The sequence below is a fragment of the Schistocerca americana genome, chromosome 1 (genome assembly GCF_021461395.2).
Source record: "Schistocerca americana isolate TAMUIC-IGC-003095 chromosome 1, iqSchAmer2.1, whole genome shotgun sequence".
NCBI classification, from domain to species: domain Eukaryota; kingdom Metazoa; phylum Arthropoda; class Insecta; order Orthoptera; family Acrididae; genus Schistocerca; species Schistocerca americana.
In genome coordinates this window covers 428,122,091-428,146,206 of record NC_060119.1, presented here as the reverse complement: position 1 = coordinate 428,146,206, position 24,116 = coordinate 428,122,091, and the positions used below count along the sequence as shown (strand labels likewise).

At 38.6% G+C, this 24,116-nt stretch overlaps 1 protein-coding gene across 1 annotated transcript in view; it reads right to left on the bottom strand.

Moving 5' to 3' along the window:
- LOC124602586 (ubiquitin carboxyl-terminal hydrolase 34) overlaps nt 1-24,116 on the bottom strand; it is a 499,996-nt gene that overhangs the window by 321,505 nt on the left and 154,375 nt on the right. Inside the window, exons 18-19 of the mRNA XM_047136330.1 lie at nt 13,641-13,921; nt 8,752-8,953 (exon numbers count right to left, since the gene is read on the bottom strand). Coding sequence (XP_046992286.1) covers nt 8,752-8,953; nt 13,641-13,921 — 483 coding nt within the window. The remainder of the gene's footprint in view (nt 1-8,751; nt 8,954-13,640; nt 13,922-24,116) is intronic.

Below are 24,116 nucleotides of genomic sequence, written 5' to 3'. Positions count from 1 at the left end.
GATAACAATGTCTCTAATGTAATGCGAGACATTGGTGAAACTAGAGAAAATATAGGTACAAGAGAAAGGAGAAACCAGGGGAGATTTTGTTTTTCCCCATTCGGCAGCTGAACTGCTCAGAGAGCAACACGACATACAACAAAACCTTTTCCTTTAACACAGGCATGGACAACCTTTGATGAGCCACAGGCCTGATGCACATACTTACTTACGCTTGCAGGCTGCCTTGTTACATGACACAACAGCAATGGTTCAAGCGCATAAAATCAAAGCTTTAGCATCCATGATGTTAACATTCATGGATGTAACACACTAATATGAATAGCACCCTTTGTGTACCACACCAATAAATTATGCCTCAAAACATGCATTGTACATTCACCTCAACTTCATATGAATATATTTATTTATACAGTGTGAACATTGTTTCTTTATTTACGACACTTTACAACAAAAGTATTAAGATCTTACATTGCGAGCTTCTGCAAGGCCATTAGTACAGAAACAATGTTCACAACACATAAATAAATATACACAACTGAAGATGGGATGCCAGCCATCTATAAATGTTATCACGTAAAAAGAGATGCCTATAAAAGCAACTGGTTGCAGCAACTCATTATGAATTACCTTTAATTTCAACAGATGCAGTGCTATAATACATTCACAATGTACAACCATTATTTACTGGTGTTAATACAAGAAAAACAGAAAAAAAATTTGGCAATCAGATATTCAACCGCAGTCAACAAGCAAGTAGCAGTACTTTTACAATTTTTGGCCACTGGCTGGTCATTCAACTGTTGTTCAAATCCAGCGGTTGCGAAATGGCAGTGTGCAGTGAGCAAAGTTTTCACTGGTTTCCATTATGAGCATCAAACCCGAGACAAGCTGAGCATTGGCAAAAATATTTGAAAATGGGCCCTGGGCAGAGTAGCATGCAAGCTAGCACCTCACTCTCTCTCCCTTCTACGAATATTTTCCATGTGCTGGATTGAAACCAATTGCAGCACAGATCTGGCAAGTGGGCTGCTAGTTGCCCATCTGTAATTTAATATTTTTAGTACTGAGCAGCTAGCTTGTACTTCAGCTGACTGACACTGTCCTCTTTCACACTACTTCTGAATTTTGTGTCGTAGGTTTTATTGCACAAACTGTCAGTTTATTGCATTTGAAAGAAGTGTCTTTTTTCTATGAAATACTGCAATGAAACAAACTTACATCAGTGACCATCTTTTATGTTATTGTTGTTGTAGTCTTCAGTCCAGAGACTGGTTTGATGCAGCTCTCCATGCTACTCTATCCTGTGCAAGCTTCTTCATCTCCCAGTACCTACCGCAACCTACACCCCTCTGAATCTGCTTAGTGTATTCATCTCTTGGTCTCCTTCTACGGTTTTTATCCTCCACGCTGCCCTCCAACACTAAATTGGTGATCCCTTGATGCCTCGGAACATGTCCTACCAACCGATCCCTTCTTCTAGTCAAGTTGTGGCACAAATTTCTCTTTTCCCCAATTCTAGACAACACCTCCTCATTAGTTATGTGATCTACCCATCTAATCTTCAGCAATCTTCTGTAGCACCACATGTCGAAAGCTTCTACTCTATTCTTGTCCAAACTATTTATCGTCCCTGTTTCACTTCCATACATGGCTACACTCCATTCAAATACTTCCAGAAACGACTTCCTGACACTTAAATCTATACTCGATGTTAACAAATTTCTCTTCTTCAGAAACGCTTTCCTTGGCATTGCCAGTCTACATTTTATATCCTCCCTACTTCGATCATTATTAGTTATTTTGCTCCACAAATAGCACAACTCCTTTACTACTTTAAGTGTCTCATTTCCTAATCTAATTCCCTCAGCATCACCCGAGTTAACTCGACTACATTCCATTATCCTCGTTTTGCTTTTGATGATGTTCATCTTATATCCTCCTTTCAAGACACTGTCCACTCTGTTCATCTGCTCTTCCAGGTCCATCTTTTATATTGAAATGAAAATGTGTTGATTCAAAACAAACAAACAAATTATTTTCTTTTGCCATTCATTCCCTAAATGGAGACAGAATCAGAAGTTGGCACTAAAAATAAAATTCTCTAAAAACTCAGATTTCTACTGAAAATCACTTAATTAAATTTGGCTTAGCATGAAAAATTTCAAGGTGTTTTGGAAAATGAAGTCCTACATCACATTGTTCACAATAGTGCCTGGTATCTTTTATATCTTTCAGATCTTGCCTCGCTTCATTTGGGCAACCTTACATCTCCTCTGAAATCATTTTCACATTACCGTGGTGGGAATCAGTCAAGGAAAATGTCCTCCACTGAGTCTGTTTACAGGTGAACTATTTTGAGTTTAAGCTGATTCAACCAGATCATCTTTCTTAAAACTGCTGCCAGTTCAGTAACTAATTCAAAGACATTTGCTAGTAGGCCATGTTTGAGTAAAACATATGAATTAACAATCATCATCATCAAGATGTGAAAAAAGCTTTCTTCAACTACTTGATTTGCTTCCTCTAAAACAGGCAATTTCCCATTAGCTGGTCACTGCAGTCTACAACAGTACTATTTTTATTACAATCTAAAATAAAAGCTGATATCCACATTTCAATCATTCCTAATTTTGTTGTGGCACTGTCATTTTGTGTTTTGTATCAAAAGAAATATACTCCTAGTGTCTTTCCAATGTACAAACAGAATATGGTCTTGCTGTGATAGATAATTTTCTTTCAGCTTCCAAGCAATTAGACCTTTGGCTAGCCCTTTTCTGTTTTCAGTATTGTAAATCCAAAGTATGAAGCAGACAACAATTGATGTCCTTTGTACTGCCCATGACTGAGATGCAGTGTTTGGCAACAAGGGAAATGCGTGTGTTACTTTGCTCTGTGGCATTTAATGTTGTCTGCATTCCTTTCCTTCCAATATTAGTGACAGTTGCTGCCATCTGTGGTTTTTTGTGATGGTACAAGCATCACACAGTATCTTTATTCAAACGACAGATGTAACACAAATGTTGGGATACATTTATAAACCTTAGAAACAGCCGACATAGGTCCCACTTTGCTTGTCTTTTTGGAATATAATCCATGTGATGCAGGAGCTACATCACTCGCCTTCAATATGTTAATCTAACTTCAGCGCCTATAGTATCATGGTAAGGAGAAAAAGTCTTAGCTTAGCATAAATCAATGAATTTTGTTTTTGATATGTTGGTACAGACTGTGTAAAAACTTGAGTGTCAGCTTGATCTCCACAATAGTTTTGATTATGCAGCTCTTTTCAAGTTGTCACACATCATGCACATTTCACTCAGATGAATAATCTACTCATAATTTTCTGTTCTGGACACCCATCGCCAACAGCTGTTTGTTCAAAAAAGTAGAAGATTTACAACATTTAATAAATGGGAAAAAGAAGCAATATGTTAAGATTCCTTTTGAAAATGATACATGTAAAGAATATCCCACGATTGCAATCACACCTGAAAACATAAAGTATATAATATGGTATTAGATTATTTGCAATTATAGGTGTTGGGAGTATCTGGTGCAATAGTGATACCTGAAGAAAGAATATGGTACATTGAACATGTTGAATTAACAGCAGACTGGTCTGTACAACATGGATGCCCTACTTGTTGAATGCTGTGCAAAAGCATATGTGAAAATTAATTTATCAGCTGTGTTTGGATAGTTTAACAACAAACCCAACTGAGTCTGGGCTTCAGTTGGTTGCTGTGGGTGAGAGACGGGTGATTAGTTTAGGTCAGAAATGAGTCCAGACGGTGCTGTACCAAATATATACATGTCAACCTTGTAAAGAGTAAATAATAACTAATGAATGCTATGGAAGTCTTCTGGACCATGGGAGTGAAAATATATGAAGAGGGGCCATGATGACCCCCTTCCCAAAAATGAATGTATGCACTTAATTAAATATATGAAATTACTTTTCACAAGCAATCCTAATTTGACATATTCCTTAGATAAATATTAGTATCTTTCTAGAGAATATCAACATTGTCAATGTTAGGGAGGAAAGAACCTCCACAACCAAAACCTGTGTGGAGAGTCAAACTTATCCCCCCCCCTCCCCCTCTCACTGTCTCAAAGCTCCACCAACCAATACCAACACTGCCCTCACCACTGAGAAATCCACAGAGAGGGTGGGATGACAACCAAAGTAATGAAGAATTACTGAAATGTGAAACACATTACATAAATCAGCAGTTACTATGAGCACTCAGCCATATTAACACTTAACAGAACAAAATAGGAAACTCATGTGGGGCAGGTCTGCATGAAGTCCAACTCTACCTTCCTATCGATGCCCTAGTTTGGAACTGGTGTATAGCATACTCCTTTATCATTCAGAAACAAAACACTGAGGAATGGATACATCATGAGTGACAAACAGCAATTAAATGGAGTATAATACTATGAAAATGAAAAAATAATTAACCTTAATTTTTTTAAATGTCTATTACGAACGTTAGAATGCATGTTCACACATACGATTAACACAATAAATAATGAACATAGTAAAATATCAGTACATATGAGACTAAGTTCAAATGTAACACACGTTGACACCATCAATCGAATTTCAAGAGTGTTCAGGAGGAGTACAGTTACTCCTCACGGACTGTTTCAGTTTCAGATATCATGCAAGCATTTGTTCAGTGGCAGAGCTCCTCTACCCATATAAAACTGGAAAATAGAGTATATCTCGCATAATTTTGCGAGCATGCAAAGTTATCTGCCTGAAATTAAAGGACACATAATGCTTATACCATATAAAGAAAAATGGTTTGAAATATCCCAAGGATTTGAGTAGTACACAATATTTGTTCGCTGTATCAAAGCTCTAATGGTAAACATATTGGAAAGCAAAATTCAGAACATTCAAGTCCTTAGAAACCTTTTTTTCTCCAGTGCTGCTGGCTCTATGTGCTTTCTCTGGGTATACGTTCAAGTTTATGGAAAAGGCAGTGACTCAGGAATTTTCAGAGATTCCATTGTACACAAAACAACTCACTGGAAAATATTTGACTATTTGACTTGGATATACCACAACAACCTTTTAACAGAAAACTCCATCATGGTGCTTTCTAATGCGATTATGTGTGTGACAGAGCATGTGGGTTGTTGGGAAAATTTAACGACTTCTTACAGAGGGTAGAAACTGACTTATGAAAAAAGTATATTTAGCTATTGGCTAACTTTAGCACATAGATATGTTGAATATGTTAAGCATACTTTTAGTACAGAGTTTAATAAGTAGAGAATGCTACATCACCCATTTGATATCAGTGTGGGTAGTGCTGAACACATGCTAAAACCAATTACAGTTTTTCCTAACTATGTTGGAATCAGAGATGGATTTAAACATGACATCTTGGAAGGAAATCTCACAAGTATAAATGCTACCCACAATGGATGACCCACTTCATCAATAGACAATATTTCGACTACATTTAGCAACTGGATTGTTGCGGAACATCCACTTCAACATACAGATCATATGATATGAATGAAAAAGTTAACGATAAAGTCTTCTTATCTGGATTTTTCTCTTTTTCTTGAATCATTTTACTCAAAGAAGATCAAAGTCAATTTTTCCCCAAGATCATGATTTCAAAATTTTATTTTTATGCAAATGCGATACAGTGCTGGCCTTTTTTCTACTTTGTCAATTAGTAGCCTGGTGTCAACATTCTTGCCTTCGGTTTCACTTGGTCTTTGCAACATCCAACAAACAAAAATAACAGAAACACACCTGAAACAACACAATCAATTGAACAGCACAAGAGCAACTTCTATCTTTGTAACCATGTGTCAGTGTGCACTTATATGATCAGTTGTCGAATGTTAACGTGTGTTTTCAAATCAGATTTCCGTCATGAACTTAGCTTAAATTTGACTAGCTGATCACAATAAAAACTAACGGGTGAACCAGTCAACCTGTAAGGCATTAAAATCCCGCACATAACAGCTCACGTAGGTGGTCTGACTCCATGTAACATTTTAATCTTTTTGCAATACTCATGTTATCATCAAATGAAACTGATAAAAGTTCCTCATGAAATTTGAGGATTGCCCCATTGTTGGCAATGAAATGCAACAAATTAAAATATGTGTGGTGTCTAGACAGGGTTATATTAAAATAGAATGTATACTGGTGGATCCTCTTGTCCAAAAAGATAGCAGTGAGTCCCATGGCTGTGCTCTACTCTGAGTCTGGTGAGCACTACTTCACCTCGTCCCTATGTTTGGGAGGATGGGCACTACTGATCAAGTGTCTAGCTTTACTGATCAAAGTTTCTGTTCATTACTTGCAACTGCTCTTCTTCCATCAGTGAGAAAAGATCATGCAGGGGATACAGTCATCTTGAACTGTAGTTTCCCAATAGGCACTGGCTATTGTAAATCATTTTCTCACTACTAACTGGAGGGTACAGAGTGCCTCGGCAACTGAGAAGTGACTTCTGGGTAGCTTAAAGTTTAACAGAGCACACACTATACATTTTAAGCACATGGAACGTGATCTTGTGTGGAAGAATAATGAAGCAGGCAATGGTATTGCCCACCTGGACTACTCTATATTACTAATTGAATTTTCTCATTTTCAGAGTACTTAACGGCAATCTGTTTTCATTGTTAAAAACCGTTCAAAAGCTAAGAGTGCATAATTTTTTTTATTTAAAATGACTTTTTCCAACGGGCACTGCTGCCATCGTCTGGTCATTATCATCTTTCTGTTGTAAAGTATGTTCATTTTACACTGAACCTACGCATAAGATGTCTGTCATGAGTTTTTCTACTTGACATTATAAACATCTGTCATCACTAAAACATTTAAAAACATATAGCACCCTGTCAAAAATGCCATGCCCATATACATATTGCTCAAAGAAGCTTGTTACTTTATACAAACACAGCACACAACAGCACATCTGTTTTACATATGGTGGACACACACTAACCAGTGCGAATCCACATTCTGTGGACCAGTGGATTTGCACTGGTTAGTTAGTATGTGCCCAGCACATACAAACAGATGTGCTATTGTATACCATTTTTGTATGATGTAACAAGCATGAGTGAGCAACATGTACATGGACATGCACTTTTGGACAAGGTGCTTTATGTTTTTAAATATTTTAGTGAGAACAAATGTTGATAAAGTACTGAATTTTACACACTTGACATCTTGTGCACTGACCGAGAACCCGGTTTCAATTGCAGAGTGCCTATCTAACAGCTTCCACATGCAACCAAAATTTGATTTCACATACGCTTCATTATTACTTATTGAATTCAAAAATTTTAAATGCTGTCATATTCTTCTCATTAAGAGGAACACCCTCATGTTAAATGTTTGACACAACAAGGCAAGTATTACATTTAGAAACTATTTGTTTGTCTTGAGTCAAGCACACATGCTGCACAAATTTTCAAACCTTTATGAAACTTGTCCTCCCCAATACCCCTGCACAATGATGAAAGGAAAGATGTTTATTGCTTACTAAATATACTGTCCATGCAGTAAAAGACCACCTCAGATGTGGAGCTTAAATTTATTACTTCTTTATTACAGACTCTATTCACATCACAGTCTGTGGACAGTATCCACACATACCACTGAATGTACCTTCAAACTTATATCATTGTATGTACAACACACAGTCCAAGGGATGCTGAAGAACGAGTGTCTGCTTAAAATGGCAATGGCATATAGTAAAATTTCAACATTAGGAGTGACATTTTAACTTATCACTTTACTACTACCTCTATACAGAACTCAATTTGCAGATGTGTGTTTGCCATCTTAAAATGGCTACTCTAAAGTTGGTTTAGTGACTTTGCTGTACATCAACAATAATTGCAGATGTGTTGGGACTTTCACAGCATGTCTCATTATAAGAAGATGCCTTGTTGAGAGATGAGACATCCCAGCTTCAGTATATTGGGCTGGTTCTAATACAGACTGGTCACTGGCATCTGCCCTCACTTGAACAGTGCCTAGCAACCTAAAACACATTGGCCCTCCAAATACGTATCTAGTGCAACTATATACAAGTCAGGACTGAACAAATTATTTATAAAATTATAATAGCGGAGGCATATTGGATCCCTGGCTTTTATGCAAAAGCACTACATGGTGTTAAGTGATTTTTGGCACCTGACTTTCTATAACCCCGAGTTTGGGGTCTCGAAACAGGTCTGTACAGAGATATTACTTGCTGCATCTCTGAAAGGATTACACAGGACACTCAGATATTAAACTTGCAACACAGAAAGGAAAATAATACAAAAAAGCTTCAGGGTTCCACGTCTATCAGACACATCCTCACAGAAGAAACTGGTGGCTTGAAAATGTTTTTCAGTCCAATGAGGAAGTTGTAGATGGGTATTTTTGCAGCCATCCCTGAATCACACTTCATGGGTGCAATAATGTTGGACAAGGTGCAGTTAAATTGATTAAGCTGTGCCTCTTTGATCTAAAACATAGTCTTTCCTGCCAGGCAGAGACATTTTCATCATGTCATCACACCTTCTGGTCTGCCTGGTTATCCCAAATAGCTGAACAAGAATCTTCAATGAGTACAACAGTTTTTTGTTATACACTTACACACTTCGCACAATTAGATGTAGAGTAAACAAGAACTTGGATCTTTATTGTTAAACAAAATTTGTAACTAGCTAGAAAAGATGACTCAAGCACAAAATTGGTCTTACCTGCGCCGAAATGTCTCCAGGTGTGTTTTCAGCAGCAACAGAGCTCGTTGTATGCAAAGCAAGCTGGACTCCTCGGCTACTTCAAGATCAGCAGTAGCTACTCCCAAATGTGCCATGCATTGTGATACAAATTCTGACTCGTGATCCAGCTGACGTCCCACATAGTAGCTGTTGAGGTACTGAATGGCAGCCATACTTACATCTGGAGAGAGAAAAAAAAGAACACACTTCTTGTTCTCATTATGTCACTAAGGATTGCTAGTTCCAGCTGGCAGTGAAGGGATCTTGATAATGTTATTCCTGCACAAGATACAAAGATCAACGCTAAGGCTTCCTGCAGATCTCATTTAAGTACCACCATTCACCACCTCATACCCCAACATTCTGTTCATCTGAAAGTTTTGAACTTATTTCTATAAGCAGACAAGACACTCATTCTCCGTAATAATACTTTATGATTGTTGCTGAACCATTTACTTAACTATCAAAACTTGGGGTAACACATAGCAAAGAATTCTGACACTTAATAAGAAAGATTAGTATCATCTGTGATAGCAAATGTCATGCATCTTAAAGTGTCAGAAATTTTAGCTGCAGAACTGATCCATAGCAAATGCTGCATTGTAGCTACGCGTATTCTTGAAACTAGTCTTTGATTTCTCTTTAACTGTTCAGTCATTCGAAGGGAGTCTTTGATACACTGCGTTGAAAAATAAATTTTGTGTTCACTGCAGCACATTAACTTTACCCTTATAACAGCACAATATGTCACTGTATCACATAAAGTCACCTCAGATGCGAAATGACTTGCATCACAAAATCTGCACTGCAAATTCAACAAACAGCAATTACAGTTCTCAAAATTATTTGTAATTATGTTCAGTGCAAATTTAAATGTATCTTTCAAAACAACAGAATTATCATTATCAACATCTGACTTTTTCCTGTTACTTTCTCTATGCAAAAATTGTCTCTCTCTAGTTCTTCGTCTTTCGGTCCAACCCGTTAATGTTCTTCTTCGAGGCATAGCCCAAAACAAATACAGTTTCCTTATAATATGGGACATTGTAGCTACTCAAAATGAAGATACTGAAAATTATGAACACACTAAATTTTAAGGTGACAGCAGCAAACAAAAGCAGAGTTGGTTCTATTTACTCTTAAGCAAAGTAAGTGAAAAAATGATCCTAATAACAAACATTTGTGTCTCCAATGACTTCTTTACGAAGTTTCATTTTCCACTGTTGACAACATCAATGGTGTGGCAGTTGTGGCATTGTTGCTGTCCAGTATGTGTGTGTTACTGCAAATCAACTATCTACAAAATTTAAACATGAATGTTCATAGAATGCAATGTCACAAAACACTGTAAGTTAGTAGCAATGTCACACACAAAGGAAAACTTTTCACATACGTGTGTCTATTTCCTTTTACCTCTCCTAATGTATGATTTTTTTCTTTCATGCACATCTACGGCAAAGTTCCTTTGGAATTATATAAGTTTCACTGGCCTCCTTGTACTTCAGTTTTCAACGCTCATGTATTAATATTATGATTGCAAATAAAATAGATGCATTATCATTACGAATGTCCACACTGCTATTATGTTCTCTATGCAAAAATTGGGTGTGTCTAGCTATGCGCCTTTCACTCTGACCCCATTAGCATTCCTCTTCTAGGCATACCATAAAATAAATACAGTTTGTGCATAATAAGCAAAGTCAAAAGTCATACTTATTCAGACTGAAGAAACTAAAAATTAGGAATTTACTTCAAATTTTCTGGTAATGGCAGGAAATAACCACAAGTTACTCTTCCAATAACGGCCGGCCGTGGTGGCCACGCGGTTAAAGGCGCTACAGTGTGGAACCGCGCGACCGATACGGTCGCAGGTTCGAATCCTGCCTCGGGCATGGATGTGTGTGATGTCCTTAGGTTAGTTAGGTTTAAGTAGTTCTAAGTTCTAGGGGACTGATGACCTTAGAAGTTAAGTCCCATAGTGCTCAGAGCCATTTGAACCAATAACGCCATCATGTTAATGCTCTGTAGTGTTCAAAACAATCTTTGCGTTGACATAAACTTTATCTTACGTATATATAATTCAGTCTCTAAAAAACACACACACACACACACACACACACACACACACACACACACACAAACTTCACAGAATTTCTCCTACGTACTTTGCAGGAACAACACTCCTGGTAGAAAGGATATTGCGGAGGCATAGCTTAGCCACAGTCTGGAGGACTGTTTCCAAAAATTCAGAGATCAGTCAATAGAGCACTTGTCCTGGAAAGGCAACGGTCCCAGGTTCACATCCCCATCTGTGAAACAGTTTTAATCTGACAGATTCCAAGCAAGTACAGGTTGACTTCACCAGTGGAAAAATTGTCACAGTGTTAGGCATGCTGCTGTTTCATGTTAAAAACTTTCTGCCGATAATGATGCAGGCAGGCAGTTTGTTGAAAAACTTGAAAAAATAGTTTCAGAAAATAAACTGGTATCTGATCAGTTATACAAAATTGACGAACCTGGGGCTAAACTACAAAAAGCATTTGGCTCAAAGAATGAAGCAGCCAAAGACATGAAGCTGGCAAAGGACAGGCTGACCACTGCACCATGCAGCAACTTAAGTTGTGACCGTAAATTTCATCATTTGTAACTGGCGCATCTGAGGAACCAAGAGCCTTCAAGAACAAGCATGTCGGCACTTCCTTTTTATTACAGAGCTCAAAAAAGTCTGAGTGAATGTCAATTTGTTTAAAGAATGGTTTTTTGGTGTATTTGTCCTGGCTGTTAAAAATAATTGAACTCAAAAGACCTACCACACCCTGCAATTCTATTATTAGACATTGCCCCAAGCCACATCTCCGAGTCTGAACTTACAGAAGGTGACATAAAACATACATTTCTGCTGCACATCGTGTTTGTTGTGAGTAACTGGTTGCAACTTACTCGTTTCTGGTCGTTATAACAGAGAATTTAGATGCAAATTAAATTCTGAGAATGCTAGACGAACTGTTTGACGACTCTGGCTCTGGAGGAAAGTTGGACAATTCAGATTTGAATTCAGTTTATGAAGATTCTGAAGATATGTGCAATTATAATTCAATATATAATTATCAATATACCGCAATAATTCACCTATTTTTCTTGCAGACAATACAATTTGTAAAGCTTATTGCTTATCATTTTCAACAGCTGAAGAAGACATGGAAGCTGAATTGTTGCAGCCTTTTGCTTCAACATCTACACCTTCAAAAAAAAATTATGAAATACTACAGAAAAAACATGTTGATGCTAAACTTGGCTCGAGTACTGTGGATGTGCTGCTCATACTTTATGTTTTCCAAAAGGCAATTGGCGTGCATGCACCTCTTGACATCAGATCAAATGTGTGCAATTGTTTTTCATTGTTCATGCCACCAGAAATAATTGGAATAAAAAAACCGAGACGAACTGAAATACAGAATTTGCAAAAAGATGGAGACAAAATACAGTGAAGCCTAACAGAATCTGGGGCAAGTTGAAAGTGATAAAGATAAGCACGATTTAATTGTTTTCTGCTATTATCACTGATGTTCGTGTTCTGAAAAAGTCTAAACTCACTGACTATTGGTCAAACAATCCAGTTCTCGACACTCCTTTTGCTGCTGGTATTACGAGCCATAATTTTTCATGGTGATTTTTTCAAATTTTCACCTATGCCACAATGAACAGTGCATATCTAGCCATCACCTAAAATGTGACTGGTTCTGTCTTCTGATCTTCATTTTTGCAGTGCGCTAATCTCACAGTTGATGAAGGTATGTGCAAATTTACACCATGTAAAGTTCTGTGCATACTTGAAAAACAAGCCACAAAATCAAAATATTTCAGCTATGTAATGCATCTACAGGCTCTGTTCAGAGCACGGAACTGAATGGTGTGAGGAGAACAAAGGAACCTGGACGTATGGCTCTCCTGAAGAGGTTCCTCTTCTACGTGGACCAATATTGCAGTTCACCTGCTGTGTTTGATTACTTGTGGGATCAAGAGACAGCATTTCCATTGGTACTCGTATGGTGAACAAACAGGAGCTTTGCCAAACCACTGCTGTCTAACAGGAACCAAAATGAAGTGAAATAATTTGAAGCAAAAGAAACCACTTGTGCATAAAATGGAAGGATATAAGAGGGAGAGCTATTGGCGCTGTCAACAAATCACAGTGTGTCCACAATCAATGTAGTTGTGCAGCCACCAGCAGGGCCTATTATGCAGACACAATGTTGCTCTTGACTATAATATTTATAGGAAAGGTGTTGGCAGAATTGATCAGATGATAGAGTAGCATCCATTCAAATAAAAACAGATGAAGTAGTACAAAAAGTTGTCCTTCCATCTTTTCATGACTAGTGCCACCAACAGTTTTACCTTGTTTCGGGAAGAAATGCATATTAGCAGATTTTCTTATAGAGTTAGTGGATAGTTTTGTTCTGGAAGATATAAAAAAACTCAAAGATTACAAGCTTTGCAATCAGGACAAGTAGTTTACGAGGCAGACATTTTCCTAGTGTAATACCAACATCTGAAAAGAAGACAAATGTGACATGTTTGTAAAGGGTGTTCTGAAGTCAGAGTGTAAACTCACCCAGGAGAGCAATGTGCTGGTGGTGAGCTGATAGTGGCATGCCATTCTGTGCACTGAATTGTTTCAAAATATATCACAGTCAAGCAATATATGCTTCAAATTGTCTGTACGAGTTATTTCAGATGACAATACTGTATTTTTAAAGTATTATTACCTGTCTTCATTTGCTAAGATAACAGAAACACACACTCTACAAATGGATGCATGGTTTCAACAAATCTTGTTCCTTTACTTTACATGTAACTACACTTACCAGTGTTGGACACTCGCAATGCCACTTTCCACAAGTGTGACATATCTGCATCACGTGCAAGGGAACACAACTGCTGGAATAAAGCAAGCCCTGTCATCGATATTCGCTCTGGAGCAAGGGCAGGCAGTTTATGGAGATACAGATGTCTGAGAGCATCACTACCCAATGCATGTTGATCTCTTGACTTTGCTTGATTTAACAACCAAGAAAATAGCTCATCTGCACACTGTGCATCTGTAGCCAGGCAGTTCCATAAAATGTCAAGCTGATCAATGCTCAACCTGTTGTAGTAATTCAAAAGCAGAACATGAGAATCTGTAACATTTTAACTACACTATTTGTATAAAATATGCCTATAGCAAGAACGCTGTTAAGTAATGCGAACACACAAATAGGAAAAGCTAATGGTTTAAATTAATATACATACTGCATAGCTATAAGAAAGCTAAGCTTTCACATGTCGTACTGCAAAACAAGGTACATTTGTTTAAAGAAACATTTGGTTTTAATATGTTCATAATAAGTTACCATTCATATTCTCTCAGCTGAAGTATTTCCAATGTATAGACACTACAGACAGGACAAAAATTGGTGCTCAGATAACAAAAAACGAATGACGAGCCTTTAAAAGACTAAAAACGATTACAACTAGGACACTCTTATGTAGCAAACCAAACTGGACATATCTTGGTTTCATAGCGAAACCTCAAGAACAAAAGAAATCTTAATATTCAAAGAAGTAAAGGAAACTATAGATTGCACAGTTCAACTTGTCCCCTCAGCAGAGGATGCTGGAAGCCAAAGCTTATGGTCAGTTCATAGTACACCAGTTGCTGAGACAAGCCCAGACCCTTCATCCCAGAGCAGCCAGCTTTTATAGCTTATATTTTCTGCATAGGGGACAAGAAAAAAAAATTCCTGGATTTCCCAGTTAAAAATACACTTTTGTCCAGGTGAAAATACACTAAACATCTAGTGAAAGTACATTTTTCAGTGTTAAATGACATTGTACTTTCACTTATCAACCCTTTGAATGGTGAAGGTTTTATACACCAGCATAGAACTTCCCGGCACTTTAGAGAACAAAACGCAGCAAAAACGGTTTTGGAACAATCTTTGATGCATGGCAACATAGACAATGGATATTTTTGTATTCCAAAAGTGTAAATTCCAGCTACTGCACAAGAATTCCACTGTATACAGCACAGTAGGTTCCAGAGCATTGAAATCAAGACTAGAATGTGCTTTTATCAGCCAATCAAAGCTAATGTCACGTGATCTCACCAGCCCATGACAGAAGACATTCAAAGCACAGCATACGAGCTGCAGTCAGCTTATAGCAAGAACACTGTTAAGTAATGTGAACAAACAAATAGGAAAAGTTGATGGTTTAAATTAATATACATACAGCACAGCTATAAGAAAGCTAGGCTTTCACATGTCGTACTGCTCGTCAAAAGTTTTTTGCTATTATTTTTCCAAGGGTGTGGTTAGGTAAGCAACTCAAGAGCATGGCTAAAATTGCAGCAGCTGAATATTTCAACAAGCACAATCATAAATTTCACTGCTATACACTAAACTTTTGTGGGCTACCTGGCTGAATACATATTCCGTCAAGCACTTAGATTTTTCCACAGAAAAACCAATTACGTATAAAATTGCTCAAGAACTAACGTCGCACTTTTTTTTAAAAGGGATAATTATACTTTTTGCCATCAATAATCATGGCAAAAATTAGTAATCTAAGAAAGAATTAAAATACACGAAAAACTAACCTTGAAACTTTTTTAAAAGAATACGTCACTCTTTAAGGTACATAAAAACTGATCGCCGGCCGGCCGCCACAGTGACTCAAGTCCGAGTCGTTCACTGAAGGGGCCCAGTAAAACCGACTGCCCCTGACAACGCCTAAGTCGGGCCATCTGCACAATCTGGCAACACTGTAAGATGTGTAAGTGTCAGGAGGACGTGTTGTCTACTTCCGAGATGTCGTGTTGTGTGAGGCCATGGTCTAGTGGTAATGGTCGACCATTCTAAACTTTTAGTCGCGTGTTCGCGTCCTACTGTATCTCTTACTTTTTTTAACCAGATTTCGGTCATCGTCTAAAGTTACGAGCGTGAGTGAACATCGAAGATAATTCGCTTCACTTTCTACCCACCAGTAATAACAAATAGTTCCAGAAACAATTCCGCAGGACGGCCCGTCGCGATCAGAATAGCCTACGCTCCAGCGTTTCCTCGCGCTGCAGAGGCTACCCGGCCAGCGACCAGACGCCGCCCTCCGCCTGAAATCGGGCGCCGCCCAGATGAATGCGGCGCGACGCTGTCAGTGTATGTATCAGCTCTCATTTTCGAATTTCAAATTATAGTTATCATCTTGCAATTTTCCACATTAAGGAAGTCTAGACTACTGATATAAGTGATGGATTACCATTTAACCATCATGCGACATTTGCATTCTACAGGCAACATTCAGAAGACTGGTGTAGGAGTACTTCACGCTCTAATTCGAAACTACAAAAATCAACAGAGTAACTACTATCGCAGTTTTGCATGAACGTCATCAGGTCGCTCATTGAGCATTCTTATGCAATACTGTTACTGGTGACAAGTTATCATGCCTTTATCGTTAACTTCCTAAGAAGAAATAAAAGGCTGAGCCCTATTAAAAGACCTAACTCGAGCAAAGAGTAGTGTGAACATAATATTTTCCATGTGATAGCTCCAAAAGTGTGTTTTGCATTACGTATTTTTCCCCAAGGATGTGTCCATCACAGGCGGAATTTGTTGTCAACAACTGACACACCTTCCGGTCGCAGAGTAAGAAAATCGACCGACAAAACTACATCATGTATTCTACTGAATGATAACGCACTCTGTTGATTTGAGAAACAAAACTATGAAGGAGATCGATAGGGAAGTCATCTCTCAGGCACTTCTATTGATAGGGAAGTCATCTCTCAGGCACTTAATCCTCGCAAAATTTTACCTTCCATGCTCTTGATCGATCAACCGGCAAGACAACTCATTTCTAGACGAAAATGTAATTCAACTTACTATAGAAACGTCACAATTGCAGTCTACCTTAATAAAGCATTAAGTGTCTGTTGTGCCTATTTTAACACGAATTACTGGGATATTACCTACTTTTGACTTCGAGAAGGTCTGTATTTAGTTCATGTCCTGTATCATACTCAAGTATTATGAAAATGTGGCATTTCATAGATAAAACTATGTATTCACAACACCGAAAAATATGTCGGCAGAAAACAAAAGTGGCATTATGAATTTTGCAGTACCAAAATGCTCTCGCTCCAACACTAAGGGGTACTGAAAGTAGCAAGAAGAATTTTGCTCGAGCGTTGTCTTACAATTCTCTTACTAAGTTTCTATCTGTCTGCTTGTATCTCTGCTACAAAAGAATTAAAAACTTGGCTTTCAGCGAGCCTCAAAAGGCCAACGAAAGCACCTGGTACATGGTAGGGTAGCTAGCTAGCGAAGAGCTACGGGTGGGGCTTGCTTATTGGGCCAGTAGCCGCTAGGACATAAATCGCAACGCAAGGGACGAGAGAAATTGTATTTCCCGTGAGGAACGACTTTGTGGACCCAAAAGCATTAACTCATACCCTTATATCGCATCTCAAGAGAAAATAGCTCACATTATTCAATTGAAATGACGCGATAATATCAAGTGAATTTAGCAGGATAGTTCTGTGCCATCTAGGAAGTAATTCGTCGGACACAGAGTTGTCAGACATATACAGCGCTGTTGCCAAGTTTCAGTTACACTACCAGGAAGGATAATAGCAGATGTGTTCTGTGAGTGGCCTCGGAAGTGGCTATAACTTCGTCTCAAATTTGACGGTGGCAAGGGCCGGAATATCCTCATTATATGTCAATGAGTCTTATTCGGCTTTCGGTAACTACGTTTCGGGGCTAGAGTGTAATTACTTGTAATATTTCGATGCACTGAGTGCAAACGAAGCGTCATATATTAATAACTGCGACAATTATTTGTGTTTTACTTTCTTAATCGCACAGAAACCTTGAAAGCATATTCACCAGACGCGATTCGCAATTTTGGAACTTCTCCAGTGGCTGATTTGGCAACGTACCTTTTCTATACAATATTGTTATTGAGATCACAGACATTGGCACACCCGCCAAAAGACAGGCATCACCTGGTTTCTTGTTGTCAGCTTTTCTGACGGATATTCTGCCGTTGCTCGAAACGTGAAGACTCTGTGTCGGTTAATGGTCGCTTATTTGGCATTTTCGATCAGCCCTGAGGCTGCAAATGCACACAGTTCACTGCAGTCGGCACTCCCTACTGGTGTTGTGTCCTACATGCATTTGCGGCATCATGACTGATTGAAAGCGCCAGAAAATTGACTATTACAATTTCTCCACTGCAGTGAAATTCATGCACCACAGAGTGAATTCGAATATTCCATATGGCGAAAACCTGGTGTTTCGATTCTTCCAGCTCTAACATTCAAAAAATAGTTACAATAAACGAAAGAAAGGCGCTTATGAACTAATAAAATAATTAGTGGAATCTGACAAACTCCATCTGTCATCTGATAATTGTGAAAAACTATTTTTTTCATTTGCACAGCTCTCCAGTATTTTTAGTGTGGATTTCGGGTAGAAAATTTGTTGGGCGCCAAATCTGTGTGGTCTGAACCCTGCTTGGTATTCACCAATTAGGGTTCCGACTTGTTCTTGTGCACGTTCTAAGAGGCACATGAATATGATTTTATGAGGACCTGAAAGGAGGGAAATTCCTCTGTAGTTATTCACATCATATTTGCGAACTTTTTTGTGGAGTTGTTCGATCAGGGCACATTTCCTGTCGTCTGGGAGTTTTTCACTTCGCCATTTTTCCTGTATGGTCTGAGTGATTTCCTGTAGTGTTCGTGGTCCAAGAAATTTCAGTAGTTCTGCGACGATTCTATCTTCTTCTGACGACATTCGTTCTTGAGTTTTTTTATGTGAATCTGCATTTCTTCTTGTATTGGTGGATCGGCATCGAGTTTCTTGTATCTTGGGGATTTGTGTGGGAATCATTTGGTTGGTTTGGAGCAGTTAAGGAGATCGGAAAGGTAGTACGTCAATTCTTCAGTTTTCTCAGTTGGTGAGGGCGAGTTTTCCATTTTCTTCTTGAAGGTCAAATTTTGTGGTGAGTAACCTTTAATTTTGTTTGCGAAAGTTCTGTAGGAATTTCTGCTGTTGTAGTTTCCGAAGTTGTCCTCCACTGATTTCATTTTTTGGCGATGTAGTTGCGTTTGGTTTTTCTGATGGTTCTGTTTGTCTTTTTGCGGATGTCAACGAAATGTTACAGGTTTCCTGTGAATTAGTTGCTGTTGTATTTTTCGAAAGCGAGTCGGCGATTGATGATAGCTTGATCGCAGTTGGAGTCCCATCATGGTGTTTTGCCTTTTTTAAAAAAGTGGGATTATTTCTTCGGCTTTTCTGATAATTTTACTGCAGAAGTCAGTCCATTTGTTCGTTGGTCCTTTTTCCCATTCTTCTGTGGTATTGGTTTCTTCAATTTTTAATGTGTCGAATTTTTGGATGCAGAGATTTTTGAAGTGAACTCTCTTCTGAGAGAATTTCACTTGAACACGTGTGAGGCAGCGGTCTGAGTCAACGTTCGCGCCTCGTCGGACTTCAATATCGTGGATGACTGTGTACTGGGCGTAGCAGATGACAACGCGGTCGATCTGGTATTCACCAAGATGCTGGATCGGGGATCGCCATGTTTTCTGTTTTTTCCTAAAGTGGGAGACATCATGTTGAGGTTGAATTGTTGGCAAATTTCAACGAGCCGTTTGCCGTTGGTGTTAGCGTTTTGGTGTGCGGAATTTTTACCTAAGATTTTTCTACAGTTTTTTTCTGTCCCAAATTGAGAGTTTGAAGTCACCCATTTGAATTTACACGTCATCTTGGTGAATTTTGCTCATGGTTTTTTGGAGTGTTTTCCAGAATTTTTCGACATTTTCTGAGTTTTCCTTATTTTCGACGTTGGTGGGGGCATGCGCATTTATGAGTGTGTATTTTTTATTGGTGCTCTGAATGTGCATAGTCATAAATCGATTATTGATGGGTATGATTTAGCTGACAGAGTTGATGATGGAACTGTGTACGAGAAATGTCATGCCGAAGATTGGTGCGCCTTTCGCTACCTTTTGCTCTTGAGGATGCGATAGTTTCTGTAATGCAAGGTTTCACTGTCACTTAGTCATGTTTCTTGAAGTGCAAGGATGAGAATTATTTGTTGGTCGATTTCTTATGTGAGATTATGTAGTTTTCCTGCTTGAGATCAATGTATTAATATTTAGTGTTCCAATGAATGTTTCCTGCTAGTAGGAAAGCTTACCACAGACCTCCGATACTCTCTGCTGTGTTAGCCTGGACTTTCCAGAATCCAGTTGCCGTTTGCCGTGTACCACCTGGGGTAAAGTTGAATTTATTTGCACAGTTCATGTTTGCTTGTGTTTCATTGGTTTGGCCTGGATAATACCAAGACCTGATAGGATCAGAGGTTGTTGAAGCCTCTGGAACCCAATATTTTCAGACAAGCTCATTGAGCTCACAGACGCTGACCAGAGTACCCGTGATTTTCACTCAGAGATGTTTGGATTTTGGGTTCAACTGGTTAAATAGCCGTTGAGGATTGTGTTAGTATTTGGTCCACCCCAAATATTTGATTTTTTCGGTACCACCCACCCACATCTGGGATGCTTTACCCTATCCGCCACCTGGGGAGGCGTCCGATGGGGATCTAACAATCTCACACGGGATTATTATTATTATTATTATTATTATTATTATAGTGTCATTAGAAAATCTGGTATGGTGTATCTTCCCACCACTGAGATAGATGTGTATTGTTCGATTCAAAATATTGCATCTCACAAATATAGGTTCTAATTATGTTACATTGCTGCTAGTAGACATATTCCTCACTTTTTCTTAGAGAGTTGCTACCCATTACGCCAGCAAAGGAATTTGTGTGTGCAGCATTGTTGCAATACAGACGTTCAGATTATCAGATTTCTGTAATTCCAGTTTGATACCAGATCGTTCTAATCAGATTCTGCCAGTTTGTCTTAATGCGGAATTCTGACTACGACTCTCATCATATGATAGACTCGGTAAACCACATTCCTAATCGCCTTCGAGAAATCTTTCTTAATGATGGTGGGTGGGTTGGTTACTAAAGGTATACTCGTCCACAAAATCCATGTTGACAATCATCTGATAATTAGTCAAGATTTGATTTGTTGCAGCTCATTAGCATACAAGTTCTCCTTACAATACTTGCAATGCAATGTAACTGAAAAATCTCATCCACTTGACGCCAACTGAGGAACAGACAACAGTCGTCACCCCCACTAGAATCAATGATTGTGTGTGTGTGTGTGTGTGTGTGTGTGTGTGTGTGTGTGCGTGCGTGTTCACGCACAATCTGAATCAATACTATTAACACTGTACACTGTAAAGTATTTTAATGCAATGGCTAGTTGTTAAAAACTGAATTTTTACCCAACACATGTCCTGCATATTACGTTAAGTAATTAAGGTGTATTAACTCCATAATATCGTTAGCAGAGACAGGCGCTCTTTTTGTCACAGCTCGTGACAAGTGCAGCGATTAGCAGTGCCCAGGGCCACCGCAATTTGTTTATGCTGGCTGAGCGTGGCCACTGCAGCAGACGCTTCACTGTAAACAGGAAGAAATCACCTTGGCTCTGACTGCAGAGAGCGGACATCACTGCCTGCATATTCTTACAGTAACCAACATGAGACTCTACTCACAGGTGCATTGGAGGAATCAGAATGGGTATCATGTCATCAGTCATCAGAACATTAACCAGTGATAAAGTGTCCACTCTATTGGGATCTCAAGAAAATAGGAACCTTCTCACAAAGTAATGTGAGGTGATATCAAAATTTATCCAACACACAAAAATTAGCTCCAGAACTTTCATGCATGCAGTACTAGCACATTAGGAAATATTATGTCTTGGAAGCGTATGCTTCATTTCCTCCTCTCATATCAAAATCCTTGTTTTAGTATGAAGTGAGAAAATAAGAGCACAAAACTAAAGTTTCTGAGAAGCATGTAAGTCATTTCATTTTCTCTTGTCATAGCTTTTGTTTTAGTATGAAATGAAAAAATAAACAGTTTAGGGTTATGAAGCATAATATGACACCAGATTCTTATTGTAGGCCCTATCGGAAACGCAAAAAACAGGGAGCTCTCCATTCTTTTGTCCGACAGTCAGTTTCCTTTCACGCATTATTACTGCTCGCAGGGTCTTATTTAAGGACTTGTGGGCATCAAGTTCTTCAGCAGAATGAGCCTTATGTTTTTGTGGTAGTTACGGTATGGAAAAAAATTCAACAAATATGAGTTCCCCCAGAACAGTGAAGATATTTGCACATGGCTATTCAGCAATGGCTACCAGCTGCCCTAACACTTTATAGAATTCATGTGGCAGGCAACACAACTGTGAATGCACTTCAGACTTCATTCAGTAAGTCGTCAGCAGACAGATGGAAGTGTCAAATTAATGTCGCTTCCAGAGACATATTCAATCCAAAATGAGGTGTTACGAAGTGTGTTCTAGCAATTACACTTTGATAATTCCCATATGAATATTCTAATAGCCAAAAGAATCCGTTAGCGTGAAGCAATCAGGAACTACATTAATATCAAACTGCAACAACTCGAAAAAATACGTGGACTCTTCCCTTTGCTGGGTAACCTCTTAATGTTATTTAGAATTCTCTCTGTCCTAGGCGTAATGCAAATGGAACTTCACATTCATGAGGTGCTTTCTGCTATTCTTGACAAGCATCAGCAACTTGTAACCATCACGAGTAACAACTGTGTGATGATAATGGTACAGGTTGTCGGTGGATGTGGTGGTGTTATGCTGTCAAACTGCTTACAGAAACGTTAATGGTGGCACACATAATTTAGCGCTGACTACATAAGTAAAGATTGTGTAATGGCATCATCACTTCTCTTTATTTGGCATCAGCTTGACTAATCTGATTTAATGAACATAGTATTCCATTCATCATGCGGGTATTACATTAATTCTGCACTGAATTGCTCGACAAATATTATTGCAGCTATGCAACCGAAATGACTCACTGCACGAGTATCTACGTTGCACTTGGTTAAATGATCAGCTCACTGCAATCTCGCTTCTACTGTAAATACTTGTGCACCGACCATTCGTTATTTGATTGAATATGCGCTACAACCTGATTTGCATGTATTGACATGGATTAGTGGCATCACAAAGCAATTACTAAGGAATGGGTGCCATTGAACTCTTGTTACATTGATGGTAAGACAAATATTCACAAATCACCTGTATTGTCTCAAAAGACAATTGCATCTTAAATATCGAAGGACAGAAGTCCACACTGTCACAGGAAGTTGAAATACAGCAACAGCAACAGATGAAAATTTGTACCCAACTAGGGTTTAAACCTGGACCTCCTGCTTATTAGGCAGACGCGCTGACCATTGCACTATTGGGACACAACAGCCAATTTGCCTGCAGGACCTACCTACTCGTACTAACATTCCTCATCAGACGCAAATTCCCATCTTTGCCACACACACACACACACACACACACACACACACACACTGAACAATTCTTGTTTAATAAGTGACAGTGATTTGGAAAATTTACGTTTGCGAGATGGTTACTTTATGCTTTAATTACAGTATCTCTCATTGTTTACTTTGAGGGAAACCTGCTTCTTTGTGCCCTAGCCTATACAATGGCAATGAGTGAATGCTCACACCCTTGATACCTCACTGGATGTGATACTGCATCTTTAGCCAAACATTCAAATCCCTCTCGATAAGTGTATTTCAAGTCAGATTGTTCTGTCCCTCCTCTACTGTCATTGAAAAAGGTCACAATGAAATTAAGTATAGGAATCCTACAAGATTCTTGAGTTCATACTGCAGTGCTGTGGAGATAAAAAATTTAGTTTTTCATAATTATCAGATGACAGAAGGAGTTTGTCATATTCCATTAATTATGACTGCATTATTAATTATTGGTACATAGGCACTTTTCTGCCATTTATTGTAACTATTTTTTGAATGTTAGAGCCGGAGGAATAGAAACATCAGGTTTTCCCCATATGGAGTATTTGAATTCACCTTAAGTCTTCACGTGTCGAGCGACAGCAGAATATCCATCAGAAAGCTGACAACAAGAAGCCAGGTCATGCTTGTCTTCTGGCAGGTGTGCCAATGACAGTGATCTCAATAACAATATTGTACAGCAAAGATACATTGCCAAATCAGCCACTGGAGAAGCTCCAAAATTGCAAATCGCGTCTGGTGAATATGCTTTCAAGGATTCTGACCAATTAAGAAAGAAAAACACAAATAATTGTTGCAGTAATTAATTTATGACATTTCGTTTG